The 15,858-nt window shown below is 42.5% G+C and overlaps 1 protein-coding gene across 1 annotated transcript in view; it reads right to left on the bottom strand.

Annotated features, from left to right (window-relative positions):
* The window catches only part of ylpm1 (YLP motif containing 1), a 47,378-nt gene that overhangs the window by 13,109 nt on the left and 18,411 nt on the right, over positions 1–15,858 (bottom strand). Inside the window, exons 9-17 of the mRNA XM_031891419.1 lie at positions 13,914–14,106; positions 12,206–12,321; positions 11,987–12,123; positions 9,039–9,101; positions 7,456–7,575; positions 3,049–3,225; positions 2,868–2,951; positions 1,460–1,543; positions 17–100 (exon numbers count right to left, since the gene is read on the bottom strand). Coding sequence (XP_031747279.1) covers positions 17–100; positions 1,460–1,543; positions 2,868–2,951; positions 3,049–3,225; positions 7,456–7,575; positions 9,039–9,101; positions 11,987–12,123; positions 12,206–12,321; positions 13,914–14,106 — 1,058 coding nt within the window. The remainder of the gene's footprint in view (positions 1–16; positions 101–1,459; positions 1,544–2,867; positions 2,952–3,048; positions 3,226–7,455; positions 7,576–9,038; positions 9,102–11,986; positions 12,124–12,205; positions 12,322–13,913; positions 14,107–15,858) is intronic.

Here is a 15,858-nt window from a genome sequence, read left to right as displayed (position 1 = left end):
TTCAAGACACTCCTACCCGATCACTCTCCTCCTCCTCTGGTAGCTGCTTCTTGATTTCTTTCTGTGGCTCTACACTAGGCTCAGAATCTTCCATTTCCACCTATAGGGGAAAAAAGTGCAAATCTCAAGCATTTGTGTCTGAGCTACTTATTTTTCTGCAACAACTGCAGCTCAAAGAAGAGTTTAAATACGATTTTCCACCCAAAGAACAAAAACATTAAAAAAAAAAAATTCTAAGCAACTTTAAAATTTAAAAGTGAAGCAGATTGAGAAGAAAGGCAGAAGTGATACAAATATATTGGGTTAGGTCTGGGACTACAATCTTAAAAACATATTTATATACTTTGTGTGCCCTGACCTAACCCAATACATTTGCATCGCGTTTTTTTCAATCAGTTTCACTTAGTAAATGAGGAAACAAGTTTTTACTGCACATGTGAACCGATAGCATGAAAGCTTCTACAACTGTACAGAGGGAATATCCACACCTCGGCAGCCTAGGTCTCAAAGGGTGGAAACATATGTTTGAAGATGACTGACAGGCTTGAAGATGTGCTTTTAAGTTATTTATAATAAAACTAGAGCAGAAAAATTAAATAGGATTTACAAAAAAATCTAAAGAAAAAAAAAAAATCACTATTATTGCAGGCTGCTAATTGATATGGCCTGATTTATTCCCCTTGCTATGGGATTTTTTTACATAAATGTTTTCCTGTACAGGTATACTGATTTAACACTGGTAGAGTTATAAGATAATAATTATGTTGGGTTGAAAAACCCAACATACTGTTCTTCAACTTATTCTTCCGATTCTTCTTTTTCTTCTTCTTCTTAGAGCCCCCGATTTTCTAATCGCTATTCCTCCTACAACACCCCAACTTCTTCGCCCTATAGTGGAACAGGTTGCTTGTGCTTTTCTAAGTGATCCCGGCCCCCTGTCTTTTTGTAGCGCCGTTCCAAACACCCCAATTTTCCCATTGACTTTTCAAACTGCTGCCACTCTTACAGCTTTGAAGCTACACCCCCCAAACTTGAATAACATGATTATGGGGGTCATGGGGTCACCCCAAATAAAACATTTAAACAACATTTAAATTGCTGCCATTCAGACACTATTAAAACCAGGGTCCCCAAACTTTGCACAGTGGTTTGTACTATATAACTGTGGTCCAAGGTTAGAAAAACTGGGTGGAGCCAACAACAGCCAGCCAACAACAGAGAAGATTTCATTCAGTGACTTCACGTTTTTCAAACCAACATGAAGTTTGTTCTCAAACTTCCCTTTCTAGTTTCTATACAATTTTACTATAAGATTCAATACATTTGTAAAAAAAAAAAAAAAAAAATTAAGATGGCCATAACTAAGTTTCGTTCGATAACTGGTACATGTATGGTGGATGCCGATCCTGACCAATATCCACATACTATGAATAAAACAGAATTATACTATGTAACTTACTTCTTCAATGGCTGCATCCTGGAGCAGTGATCGAACATCAAGTCGAATCATATGCCGAGGTGCAGACTCCCAGTGATCAGCAATCTGGAGTGAAGGATTCATTTAAGGGCAAAGGACAAAGTTAACAAGTTTTATTTTGTAATTTATAATTGAATAATGCTTGAATTTTGTTACAGAATTGGTGTGGTGATATCTGTGGCGGGCAGGTAATAAGTCATACTACAACCCCGCCTTTTTTTTTTTTTTAAAGGACATGTAAACCCTGCATTTTCCTACCACGTATTTAAATTGGGCTCATCTCCCCCACCAAAACCACACCATTTGTACTGCATATATCTGCTCCATTCGCCAGAACTGTCACATTTTCCTAAAACAAATAGAAGCTTTCATCCGGCGGCTATTTTCCCTCTCACATCATCAATGACATTTACATCTGCCAACAGCACATGTGTGCTGTAAAATTCACAACTTACTTTGATTAAAAAAAAAAAAGTCCTGCTTGGATTGAGCACTGTAATGATTAAGCTGAGCTCAGGGCAGGAGGTTAGGAAAAAAAAAAAACACAAGTTTCGCCAGCAGCGTGCACAGCTAGAGCAGAGTATCTATTGAAACCAGCAATGCCATCTCTTCATTGGCTGCTAGACTTGAGGTTGTGTTTTGTAACCTGAGTTGAAAAGAACTGAGCATAATCAGTAAGCCAAGAGTCAAAGTAAATTCCTATGAGAGGGGGCGGAGTAGGTTAGGAGAAGGAATCCCAAGTGATTAAGGGGATGCTGCAGCTTACTATTAACCTTAGAAATCTTTAAATATCTGCCACTCCAGTTGTTCAAAGAGGCTGTACATTTTCGGTGGAGGATTTACATGTCCTTTAAGGTTTTCCCTTTATAGAACTCAATCTTAAAGGAACAGTAACACCAAAAAATTAAAGTGTTTTAAAGTAATTAAAATATAATGTACAGTTGCCCTGCGCTGGTAAAACTGGTAAGTTTGCAACAGAAACGCTACTATAGTTTATATAAATGAGCTGCTATGTCAACACGGGGGCAGCCATTGAAGCTGGGAAAAAGGAGAAAAGGCACAGGCACATATCAGATAACAGATAAGCTTTGTAGAATATAATGGGGTTTTATCTGTTATCTGCTAAGTAACCTGTGCCTTTTCTCCTGTAAATGGCTGCCCCCATGGCTACACAGAAGCTTTATTATATAAACTATAGTAGTCTTTCTAAGGAAAACACACCAGTTGTACCAGTACAGGGCAGCATTACATTATATAGTAATTACTTTTATACACTTTCATTTTTTGGTGTTACTGTCCCTTTAAGATAGACATCTGTAGTTTTCCCAAAGGATCACTATGTTTTTTCCCCCAAAGATTTTTTGGTAAAGTTGCTATGTACTGATCCTACCTTGCTAATTTCCTTAAGCTTGCGTCCATGTACATTTCTTTTTGCACATATCTGAGTGTCTGCACTCATCTCAGCAAGATAAACCTGTAAAGCGAGATAGGTTACAATCAGGCCTGAAAACTTAGTAGCCTCACATAATACTTTGCTGTTTTTGGCATTACTTTGAATATGCATAACACACCTCAAATCCTTTTGTTTTAGCTGCACTCCAGAACTGTTCAAAATGACGAACACGGTCATTAATGCTGTCCAAAATGATAAAAGGAAAAAAACCATCGTCCAGTGTTTTTTTGAATGTTTTTAACATGCTGCTTCGATAAGTGTCCTCCATTTCTGGCTCATACTCATACTCCATTACCTGTCAAGAGATCATTTTAATAACTGTTTATCTCAGAATCATAAACCTAAATAAAAAAAAAAAAAAAAGATTCCAATCTCATGAGATGTCAATATTCACTGACCAAGGTGTCAGGGACTTCAATCAATCAGTGTAGCCAGCGGTACATATTACAACTGCTTTCAGGCAACCTATTGTTTCTTCTACTCCCATGTAACTGGAGGAGTCACAAGTGGGACTTGGATTTCTTACAATTGAGTGCTATTGTGATATCTACTGGGTGCTGCTATCTTACTACCTTCCCATTGTTCTGCTGATCAGCTGCTGGAAAGGTGGTGATATCACTTCAATTGCAGCTCAGCAGTAAAGTGTGACTGAAGTTCATCAGAGCACGGGTCACATGGTTGTGGCACCCTGCGAAATAAATATTGATAAAACCATGTAAAATTTTAAAATTAAATATAAAAAAAAACGGATTTCAATGCATGATTCTGCTGGAGAAGCTCTATAAACTGATGCATTAAAAAAAAAAAAAAAAGGGGGGGGGGGGGGGGGACAGTATTCCTTTACCCACGGAGCAAGAATAGATCGCTGCTATCGTGGGTGAGAAACTGCTCCGAAAAGGCTTTGCATCGCTTTGGTAATCCAAAGTCATGCGAAGTTGCCTGCAGGAGGAAAATGAAGCGATGCAAAGAGCTTTCTGCCAGCGACTTCTACTGTTGGTGGTGGAATGCCTTTATGGAGTGGTTACTTGCTCGCGATAGCGCTGTGTGTCTGCTCAAAATGTCTATTACATATGCTGACTGCAGGGGTGGCGTGAGGGCGGAGTAATGTGACCCACAATGCACGTGAAATTGAGGGTAGCCCAGCCACCAAAGGTATGGTACTGATAAGCACTAAGTAACAGTCAAGAATGAATAGCATTCATTAGTTTTATTGATTTATTGTTCTGCTGTACAGCGCTGCAGCACTATATAAATAAAAATATACATAACATTCAGTTATCAGCCCTAGACCTTGAGGGCTCTGACTGGGTCCAGAGAGTGTAGGCTCACTTCTTTAGGAGATGTGGGGTGAGAGCAGAAGGAAGGGATGGTGATGTCTTGGTAGATGTGGACGGTGGATACCTCCTTGGGAATAAGGTGTTCTCAGGACGGCACGGTCTTCGTGGAATATCAGATAAGGTTATTGACACGAGAGAGTGTTGATCTTGGATACTCTCCGTGCTGTGGCGATAGCCAGGGGAAAAACTGTCTTCCAAGTTAGCCAGGCCATGGGTTTGAAGGGCGGAGCTTGAAGAGCAGATAGTACCAGATTGGAATCCCAAGGTGGGATAGGGTCACGGTAAGGGGGATGCAATTGGGACACCCCTTGTAGAAAGGTGACCATGTCTGGTAGAGCCGCTAGGCGCTGTTGGAAGAGGACGGAGGGGGCTGATATCTGTGACTTGAGGGACCCCAAGGAGAGGCCCTTCCTGAGGCCTGATTGCAAGAAGGAGAGTAACCGAAGATGGAACACCATTCCTGGTAGGTTCTCCATACTCGGTGGTAGGTTTTTTGGCGATACTGGCTTACTAGCCGCCATCATTGTCTGAATTACATAGTGGGAGAATCCCTTGCAACTGAGGACTAGCAACTCTATAGCCAGGCTGTCAAAATTCAGGAAGCCTGGGTTGGGGTGGTGGATTGGACCTTGCGTTAGGAGATCGGGTGATAGGGAAAGGCGACATGAATCTGCCTTGTTGCAGGTCAGTGAACCAGGCCCTCTTGGGACACTGAGGGGCCACCAGGATTACCGCACAGCTCTCTCCTGATCTTCCTGAGAACCCTTGGTATGATTGGAAGGGAAGGAAAGGCGTAGGCTAGGTTGAAGTCCCAGGGTGCTGTCAGGGCGTCTGCTGTGATTGCCAGGGGATTGTGGCATCTGGCCATGAACTGAGGTACCTGCCAGTTTGTCTGTGGGGCCATGAGGTCCACTTCTGGACATCCCCATCTGTTTAAGATAGCCTAGAATACTTTGTGATCTAAGGTCCATTCGCCTGGGTTGAGCTGTTGTCTGCTTGCCAATTCTCGAGGCCGGGGATATATACTGCTGAGAGTTGTACTTCCCTTGTTTCTGCCCAGGATAGGATTAGGCTGACTTCCTTTAGGGCTTGTCAACTTCTGGTGCCCCCCTGGTGGTTGAGATAGGCCACGGTGTCCGATTGTACCTTGATGGCTCGTCCCGTGAGTTGTGTCTGCCAGTGTAAGAGGGCCAGCCGCACCGCTCTGATTTCCAGGATGTTGATAGGGAGGCGAGCTTCTGAGGAAGACCATGTTCCCTGCGCTGTTTGTTGGTTTTGGACTGCTCCCCAGCCTTGGAGACTGGCGTCCATGGTAAGAAGTGACCACTGCGGTTCCAGAAGAGGATGCCCCTTGGAGACATGTGTTGGGTCTAGCCACCATGCCAGAGCCAGTTTTGTCCCGGGTAAGGGGTGGATCTTTTGAGTGAGGCTTGTGCGTTTCCACTGGTCCAGAATGTTCCACTTGAGAGTTGAAGATGGAACTGAGCAAAGGGCACTGCCTCTACAGTCAACACCATTAACCCCAGGACCTGCATAGCAAAGCGGATGGGTGTGGTGTCTGCAGAAGAAGTCTTATCATGCTTTGCGTATGGGCGATCTTCTCTGGTGCAGGAAGACCTTTAGCTGCATTGTATCGAATATCCAGAATGCCCAGAAAGGGAATTCGCTGGGCGAAAATCAGTTGCAATTTGGCCATGTTGATTTTCCAACCCAGGGAGGTCAGAGTGGATAGGACCTTTGAGAGTTGGGCTGTTGCTGCCAAAAGCGTAGGGGCCTTGAGCAGTAGGTCGTCGAGGTAGGGTGTAATGGAGACTCTCTGAGACCTTAGGGCCCCAAGCTGCCGCCGCCATGATCTTGGTGAAGGTCCTGGGGGGCTGATGTGAGCCCGAACAAAAGAGAGATAAACTGGTAGTGCCGGTTCTTGAAGGCAAATCGTTAGAACTTCCAGCTGACAGCTTCTGCGACCCTTAGCAGGCAGGCAGGAATCCTGTGATGGCCTGCTCCTAAGAGTCTGAATGGCCCCAGTGCCTCAAGTCCCACGTAGGGGGAAGCCTGAATAGGGACACTCCTGTTGGAGGCCACTAGGTCGAACCCTGGTGCCAAACTAGTAAGCTGAAGATCCTGTCTCCTAGGGACACTAGAAAAAAAACTGGATCCGGCAGGAAGTGTAGGGGGGGTATAGTAGCATGGAGGATGGGCTTGCTTCCTTCTAGTGTCTTGCCTCCTGCTGATACTATACCCCAAGGTCCCTGTGTGCCACAGACACCCGCAAGAGAAAAGTAAATAAACCTGGTGGGAAAAACGGGATGTCTTTTTTAGGATTCTGGCCTTGTTCTAAATTCCACTCTGGGATTTTTACGCCACATGGGAAAGGCTAGGTCTTACAACCTAATAAGATGGCATAATGTGCACATAGCCAAGATGCGGAGGATTGGCGAAAGCATACCCAACCGATGTAGAAAGAAGGTACAGTTTGGGGAAATATCTGGAAGGGTTCCCTGATCCTCTATTCCAGGGATACCCAACCTTTTTTATCCGTGAGCCACACTTTAATGTAAAATGAGTTGGGGAGCAACACAAGCATGAAAGATGTTCATGATGGTACCAAATAAGGGCTGTAATTGGCTATTTGGTAGGCCCTATGGGGACTGGCAGCCTACAGGAGGCGCTGTTTGCCAGTACATCTGGTTTTTATGCAACCAAAACTTGTCTCCAAGTCAGGAATTCATAAATAAGCACCTGCTTTGAGGCCACCGAGAGCAACATCCAAGGGGTTGGGGAGCAACATGTTAGTCGGGGATCACTGCTAATCCTTCTATGGAATTAATGCTGATGCTGGCTCCTAAGCTCCTGGTTAAGGAAGGAACAAGCAATACTGCTTGGGTGGTCTGCTTCTGTGGAAGACTCATTGATACCAAAAGCACCATGACAACCAGGGGGCAGCCTTGGGATGTAGCCATTTGAGAAAAGGTACCTGGGTCAGCCCTATTTGCTGTCTGAAAGTACACAGTCTAGTTGAATAATTGGCTGCATACGACCATTGCCTCTAGCAAACTACTTCCTGAAAATAGAGAGGGTGAAATCTCTGAAGAGATTGTTGTTAAACCATGTATTTTCACAAATGATATAAAAAATGATACATGTTACTTTATAAAGTTTTTCATCTTATTTTTTTTACTTGCTATTACCTTTTTTTTAACTTTCTTGCCAGAATCAGGGTCTTTCTCAACCTTCTCAACTTCAGTGATGAAGTAATCATCAAGACTTAGCACACGCGGTGCTGGACCACCACATTCCACCTCCTTATCCTTTGGAGCATCAAAAAAAACAAAAGTGTTATAATATTTATAAAGAGGAGGCAACATACAGTGGATATAAAAAGTCTACACACCCCTGATAAAATGTCAGGTTCCTGTGCTGTACAAAAATGAGACAAAGATAAATAATTTCAGAATATTTTCCACCTTTATGTGACCTATAAACTGTACCAGTCAATTGAAAAACAAACTGAAATCTTTTAGGTGGAGGGAAGAAAACCAAAAAAAACCTAAAATAATGTGGTTGCATAAGTGTGCACACCCTTAAACTAATATTTTGTTGAAGCACCTTTTGATTTTATTACAGCACTTAGTCTTTTTGGGTGTGAGTCTATCAGCATGGCACATTTTGGCTTTGAAAGATTTGCCCACTCTTCTTTGCAGAAACACTCCAAATCTGTCAGATTGCGAGGGCATCTCCTGTGCACAGCCCTCTTCAGATCACCCCACAGATTTTCAATTGGATTCAGGTCTGGGCTCTGGCTGGGCCATTCCAAAACTTTAATCTTCTTCCAGTGAAGCCATTCCTTTGTTGATTTGCATGTATGCTTTGGGTCGTTGTCATGCTGAAAGATGAAGTTCCACCTCATGTTCAGCTTTCTAGCAGAAGCCTGAAGGTTTTGTGACAATATTGACTGGTATTTGGAACTCTTCATAAATCCCTCTATCTTAACTAAGGCCCCAGTTCCAGCTGAAGAAAAACAGCCCCAAAGCATGATGCTGCCGCCACCATGCTTCACTGTGGGTATGGTGTTTCTTTTGGTGATGTGCAGTATTGTTTTATCGCCAAACATATTTTTTTGAATTATGGGCAAAAAGTTCAACCTTGGTTTCATCAGACCATAATACCTTTTCCCACATGCTTTTGGGAGACTTCAGATGTGTTTTTACAAAATGTAGCCTGTCTTGGATGTTTTTCTTCGTATGAAAAGGCTTTCGTCTTGCCACTCTAAAAAATCGTCAGGAAAGACCAACTAGAGCAGCTGAACTTTATTTGGGTTAATCAGAGGCACTTTAAATGATGGCAGGTGTATGCTGACTCCTATTTAACATGATTTTGAATGTGATTGCTTAATTCTGAACACAGCTACATCCCCAGTTAGAAAAGGGTGTGCACACTTATGCAACCACATTATTTGAGTTTTTTTGGTTTTCTTCCCACCACCTAAAAGATTTCAGGAACATGACATTTTACCAGGGGTATGTAGACTTTATATCCACTGTAAATTACAATTAACCTAAAGGCTGATTATCAAAATCACTGCAGAACCCCAGTAAAGGAAATGGCACACTGGGAACTTTTTCTGATGAGTGCTTCCTTTAGAAGCACTCATCAGGCAATTCCTTTTGCACAAAATGGCATCCTCCAACCAATCATCCAAAGTCACGAATTTCCAACTTTAAAAATCAGTATGTGTTACTGAATTAAAAAAAAACAAAAAGAAAAAACTTACCCTAATCAGCTTTGCCACGTGAGTTTTACCACTGCCTGGCAATCCCCTCATGATGACAACAATCTGAAGCAGATAAAAATGGTCTTTACTTTCAAACAGGCATTTTTTCTTTTTTTTTGAAAGGTATATTTTATTGCTTTTCATTCAAACAAAACATAAAATAACACACTTAACATTACATTAAAGAGAATATGCTGGTCTTTCTTTTCAGGTCTGTCATTAAGGCTTGTTACAAATATCAAAGGGGAAGGTGTGACAATATAGGGTTTAAGCATGGTTCTGGCGGCAGTTACATAAGATTGGGTTTATCTACCTACTAAGCTAAATGCTCAGGATGTGATGGAGAGGAGTGGAAGAGTGCTGGGGGTTTTATAATGTGAGTGGAAGTGGAGTCCTTCAGTTTCCCTCCAGGTCACACCAAGGGCCCCAAACTTTATCGAATTTATCGGGCGCACCCCTATTCTCATATGTGAGTTTGTACAGAGGGACAACGGCATTTACTAGATTCTTCCAGGCTGTCACGGTGGGGAGGGTAGTGCCCATCCAATGCATTGCAATTGTTTTTTTGGCATAGAACAGCAATATTCTGTAGCGTAGCCGGGAGCTATTTTGGGCAATTATAGTATCTAGGACTCCTAGCAAGCAGGTTTCAGGAGCAGTCACAGTGGGGAAGGCTAAGTTGTTTGACAGATATTTGGTCACTGCTGACCAGAATTTAGCGATATGGGGGCATGACCAGATCATGTGAAAAAAGTTAGCTGAGCTTGCTGCACATCTCGGGCAGCGATCTGTTGGGGTACGGCTCATTTGGTGCAACCTTAGTGGTGTGATATACAGGTGGTGAAAGATTTTGTATTGTATTAGCCTGTCTCTGGTAGATATAAGACAGTTGTATATTGTGTCTGTTGCCTCTTCCCAATCATCTTGGGTGAGTGCTGGTATTTGGGAAGTCCACCATATTTGTGCGGAGCGGAAAGGTTTTGGGCCCGTTGAGAGTAGATTTTGGTATAGGTTTGAAGTAAGCTTAACTGGGTTGTTAGATTGTAAGATTTCCTCCGCCGTTAAAGAAATGAGCTGAGGGGTAAGAGTGGCAAATTGGTCCCTGAATACTGATCGCAGCTGCAAATATTTATAAAAGGGGAGACTAGGTTGTTGAGCTTTCTCTCGGATCTGCAGATATGTTGGGAAGGTTGAGTGTTCCATAAGATCTCCCAAGTATTTAATATTATGGCGGGGCCAATATATGAAATTGTGTAGTGTCCTACATTGTGGTAAATATCGGTTGCCCCAGAGTGGAAGCCTAGACGTAAGTAAGGGTGGCGGGTGTTTGAGTAGTGTAAGTGCAATGGTCCAGGCTTTATGCGGAATAGTTAAAGTTGTTGGCAGTGGGGCTGTATCTTTAAGATGCCGGTAAGGAAAGTTGCGTAATCCTTCCAGGGAACCAAGTATTGTTGCCTGGAGCTGCAGATTTGGATTGTATGGGTCATGAATGAAGCACCAGTGTAGGTAGTGTATTTGTGAAGCTAAGAAGTAATGGTAAAAGTGGGGGAGGGCTAGGCCTCCTTCGGCTAGTGGAGCGCATAGTTTTGTCCAGGCCATTCTGGGGGGTCGATTGTTCCAAATAAATGGTAGAATAATCTGATTAAGTTTCTTAAAGAAGGTTTTAGGGATAAAGATTGGGGCATTGTGCAGTATGTATAAAAATTTGGGGAGATATATCATTTTTACTATATTTATGCGGCCCCAGAGTGTAAGTGGTAACTTGGACCACTGGGTCAGTCGGGCTTTGAGATCAGACAGCAAGGGGTCTAGGTTAAGTGGTATATAGTTAGTAGGATCTGTAGTTATCCAGACTCCTAAGTATTTAAATTGATTGGCCCATTTTAAAGGTATATTGGGTATTACTGGTTGTGGTTGAAGAGGATCTATAGGGCAAAGGATTGATTTATCCCAGTTGATTCGCAGACCGGAGTAGTGTCCAAATTTGTCCACTTGCTGCAGTAGAGAGGTCAGCGAATCTCTGGGATCTGCAAGGTATATTAGTAAGTCATCTGCATATAGCGATAATTTTTCATGGATATTTCCATATGTAAGGCCTCTAATCTCCTGTGAGTTCCTAATCAGTATGGCTAGGGGCTCTATTGCTAGAGCGAATAATATTGGCTAGAGCGGACAGCCTTGGCTTGAGGGAGATGTAATCCCATTTACTCTGACTCTTGCTGTGGGATGCTGGTATAGTAACTTGATCCACTTTAAGAATGTTTGGCCAAAGCCGAAGCCGGACAAGACCTCCCCCATAGGTATCCCCATTCAATTGAATCAAAGGCTTTGGCTGAGTCTAGGGAGGCAACAACTCTGGTATCGGTCTCTAAGTGAGGGATTTGTAGATTGGTAAAGAGTCTTCTCAAGTTAATGTCAGTGGATCTGCCGGGCATAAAGCCTGATTGATCCGGGTGCACCAGGTCGGGAACCACCCTTTGGAGCCTTGTCGCCAGAATTTTGGCCAAAATTTTGGTGTCTGTGTTAATTAGGGAGATGGGACGGTATGAGGAGCAGAGGGATGGATCTTTGCCCGGCTTCGGAATGACCACTATTAACGCCTCCGCAAACGATGCAGGTAGTGCTTGGTTGTCATAGGCATATTGTAGTGTTTCTAGCAGTTTGGAGGGGATGTATTCAGCTAGTACCTTATACCAGTTGGAAGGTAATGCATCCGGGCCTGGTGTCTTATTTGAGGGGAGGGTGGTAATTGCCTCGGCAACCTCTTGCTTTGTGATTGGGGCATCTAAATATGCCTTATCTGGTGGGGCTATTTGTGGAATGGGTATGCTTGCTAGGTACTGTGCTAGTTGTGTCGTAGAGTAGGTGACTGTGGTTGTGTATAAGTTTTACAGGCATTTTTTCTTATCCCCAACCTACTGAAGGTTTAGCTACTAGAAAAAACTCACCCTATCTGGTCTACTGTCTCTGCCAGGCTTCTTTAAAAGGTCATCCACGTTCTTACTCTCTGGTTTCTTTTCTTGTTTTGGGGCAGGCAAAGGAGGATGCATGGAAGGCCTTTCATCTGGGTATCCTCTACGCTCACCTATAAGGCAACAAATCAGGAATTACTACTTTCCTCCACCACTAAGGAGCTTCTGATGAGATATCCTTGAGTAATGTCATACTTCCAAACGGGGGTGGTGCAAGCTCATAAGGTGGACGATCAGACTTCCTATCATAGGACACTTTGTCGTTGCCACTACGCCTGGAGCTTTCTTTGCTATCGCGGTAAGATGCAGTCCTGCAACCATTTTAAAGTTTTATTTTAGAGTGGAATGATGAAAAATTTATACTTTACAGTATGAAGAATGGATACATAAGCTTCAAATGAGGCAAATCACAAATAAGTAGAGCAATCTAGGAACAGACTTGAAAACAGATGTGGAAACAAGAACAGATGTGCTAAGAGAGAACAGTTCTTGTATGAAACCAATTTTATCTTCGCCCACTGGCGATTTACATTCTAGCCGGTGGGATGGCATTGCAGGGAGATTAGTCGCCCGCAACAGCGGAGATCTGCTTTGATCTGTTTTGATTTTATCTGACCCACAAAATCTCATTATACAACAGCACAAGATTTTGTTGAATGCTACAAAATCTTTATCAAATTTTATCTTGTTAAATGCAAATGCATCTGTTCCATTATTTTTTACCCATGCAACTACATCTGACTTGTAGGGTGTGTTAGTTGGTCTGACACCATCCTACAAAATCATCCATGCCAGCTTTACCAACTATAACTGCATAAAAAAGCCTCAGCTTGCTTTTTCAAGCAACTATCACCACCTGTGCTGGCACAAACAGTTGTCAGGTGATTTCACCACTTAAGGCTGATGCCACATATAGCGTATGGCATACATTTTTGGCAAGCGAAAAAATGCTTGCCGAAAATAGCGCAATATGCTCCTACCTGTACCTGCAACCAAATGCATGAAATACGCTTGGGTGCAGGCACACGTAGCTAATATCTGCCAAAAAACACAAGACTTCATATCTTTGGCGGATATCGGCTACATGTGCCTGCACCCGAGCATATTTCATTAATTCGGTTGCAGGCACAGGTAGGAGCGTATGGCGATATTTTCTGCAAGCTTTATTCCCACTTGCCAAAAATATACGCTATGTGTGGCATCAGCCTAAAGAAAGAAGTTAGAGCTAAAGCTTTCCATTGCTGGGGATGGGAGGATTTTTTTTTAATAGACTGAATATCAGATTGAGCATCATGTTGCATGCAATGTGCTGTTGCTCTGCAAAAAACTGGGGTTTTTGCTACAGAAAAGCTACTATATAAATAAGCTGCTGTGTAGCCATGGGGGCAGCCATTCAAGCTAGAAAAAAGGAGAAAAGGCACAGGTTACATAGCAGATAACTAGTAGATAAGCCCCATATAATGGGGGTTTATCTGTTATCTGCTAAGTAACCTGTGCCTTTTCTCCTTTGAATGGCTGCCCCCATGGCTACACAGCAGCTTACTTATATAAACTATTATAGTCTTTCTGAGGCAAACACACCAGTTGCAGCAATGCAGGGCAACAGTACATTATATTGTAATTACTTTTATACACTTTAATTTTTTGGTGTTACTGTTCCTTTAATTGCCACAAACTCAGCATTATTATATAGAAACAAAAGTACCACTTAATGCTTCAAACTGCTGAACTGCAGAATTAAGGTATCATATAATGTTTTCCACTAAACATCCATGAAATCTTTACTAATAAAGCTATGCTAAGTGTGTTTACCGTGGCAAAAGCCAACAGTAATTAATACTTAGAACCTGAGCTTAAACTTGGGTTTTATTAATAGTATCATCATTATTATTGAACTCGATACCTGTCTTCACGAGAATGCCGGTCACGGTCAAATCGCTCCCTTTCATGTTCTCCAAAGCTACGATCTCTGTGACTGTCCCTCTCACGGTCTCTCTCCCTTTCATAATCTCTGCGATCACTGTTTTTATTGCTTTGACGTTCAAAGTAGGGCTCCCTGTCCCTCAGATCACGATCATAGCGATCAACCTGGTAATCTAAGAGAAAAAAAAGAGGCACATATTTGTCCATTATCTCTAATATTAATATATCTGAAGGGATAGGACTTGATAATATGTGTCAAAGGTCTCCACTACAGCACCCATTCACTAAAAGGACAGGTGTCTCCTATCTCCTCCAATACCTACACTTAGCAATCAGTAGTTGTTTTGCAAAGAACAGACATTGCCTGAAAATCTGCCAGCACTATAAAGATGCCCTATCCTTTTTCCACAAAAAAACAAAAATTGTGCATGTGTGGTAGCTTAAGCTTTCACTGCACAATCCTGCTTCAGGATTATAACTCTTGACCCACTATAAGCGCTGAAATAATCGCAAAACAGAAAGAAATTTAAAGTTTTGGGGTTCTTTTTTGCTATAGTGACTGAGCATAGGCCAGTTGAAAAAAAGGCAAACCTCACCTTTAACACATATTCAGGGCAAGGGTTAAAAAGAATATTTTTTTATTTTTTTCAAATAACCATCTCAGTGTGCAGGTATTCCAATTGCAGGAGGAGACAAGAGTGCAAGGCAGCAACTGTGTGATATCTTGTTTACGTCAGTTTTATGATAAGTCTATTACAGGGCTGTCCAACTGGCGGCCTGCGGGCCCCCTTGGTGTGGCCCCCCACCTGTCTGGCTGCTGTCACTGCTTACCTTTGTGTAAGTTTCAAATGGTATAAATACTGAGATTAACTGGCCCCCTGCATTGCTCACACCTCATATTCTGGCTGTAATCCCCCTGTATTGTTTAAATATGTAATCCCCTGTCCTGTTGACACCTTTTAATCCCTGCATTGTTTTTGCTGCACTACCACCATTAGTGCGGGTATGGTCTTAAAACCTCTTGTGATAACATGGGTGTAGTTTGAAGTGGGTGTAGTTTAAAAAGGGGAGTGGTAAAATATCAGTTTCATTATCGTCCCTCCAACATGTAGGCCACACAACTTCCGGCCCTCAGACACACACTGGTCTATTATATTATAGAGCTTAAAGGACAATGAAAGGTTAATATAAATTAAAAGTAAGTCTAAAGGCATTCTTTTTAAGTACTTACTGCTAGAGCTGGGCGGTATGACCAAAAATTTATATCACGGTATTTTTCAAAATTATATCGGTATCACGGTATTTGACGGTATTTTTTTTTCCAATTAACATTGGTGGCCAGGGCCCCTAAATTTTGCTATTGAGACAATTAGTATTTAATCCACAGAGAACAAAGTTGAAAATATATGGAAAGGCTTGTGTTGGTACAATTCCTCAGAGGTTCTAAATCGGTATATGAAGCACTGCTTCATGCAGTTCTGTTCTTGGAATGTGCAATTTTGGGAGGTTTGTACCAGTGAGGCGCCAGTAGAGGGAGCATGTGACCAGCTAAGCAGGAAGCTTTCCCCCCACTTTCCCCTTATAATTACGATTATTATTTATAAGCACCCCCCCCATACAGCAAGTTGGCCAGCGCTGCGGCCAGCGATGCATCCCGTGCGTACGGACATCATGTACGCACGGGGCGCAACCCGATCATCACCGGTAAGGGGGTATTTAAAAAATGAATATCGGTTTTTAAAAAAAAAACGGTATTCGGTATTTTACGGTATACCGCCTAGCACTACTCACTGCATATCTAAATTCCCAGATCCCTGCTTGCTTCTCTGAGATATGGTGCTGGCAGCCTACGGCAGTGTGAAGACTACAGTGACATCACTGAAATCTCTCTTCCCTTCCTGTAGGCTGCCAGCGGTAGCCTTCCT

The sequence above is a fragment of the Xenopus tropicalis genome, chromosome 8, assembly GCF_000004195.4.
Source record: "Xenopus tropicalis strain Nigerian chromosome 8, UCB_Xtro_10.0, whole genome shotgun sequence".
In the NCBI taxonomy this organism is placed as follows: domain Eukaryota; kingdom Metazoa; phylum Chordata; class Amphibia; order Anura; family Pipidae; genus Xenopus; species Xenopus tropicalis.
This window is presented reverse-complemented; position numbering and strand designations above follow the sequence as displayed.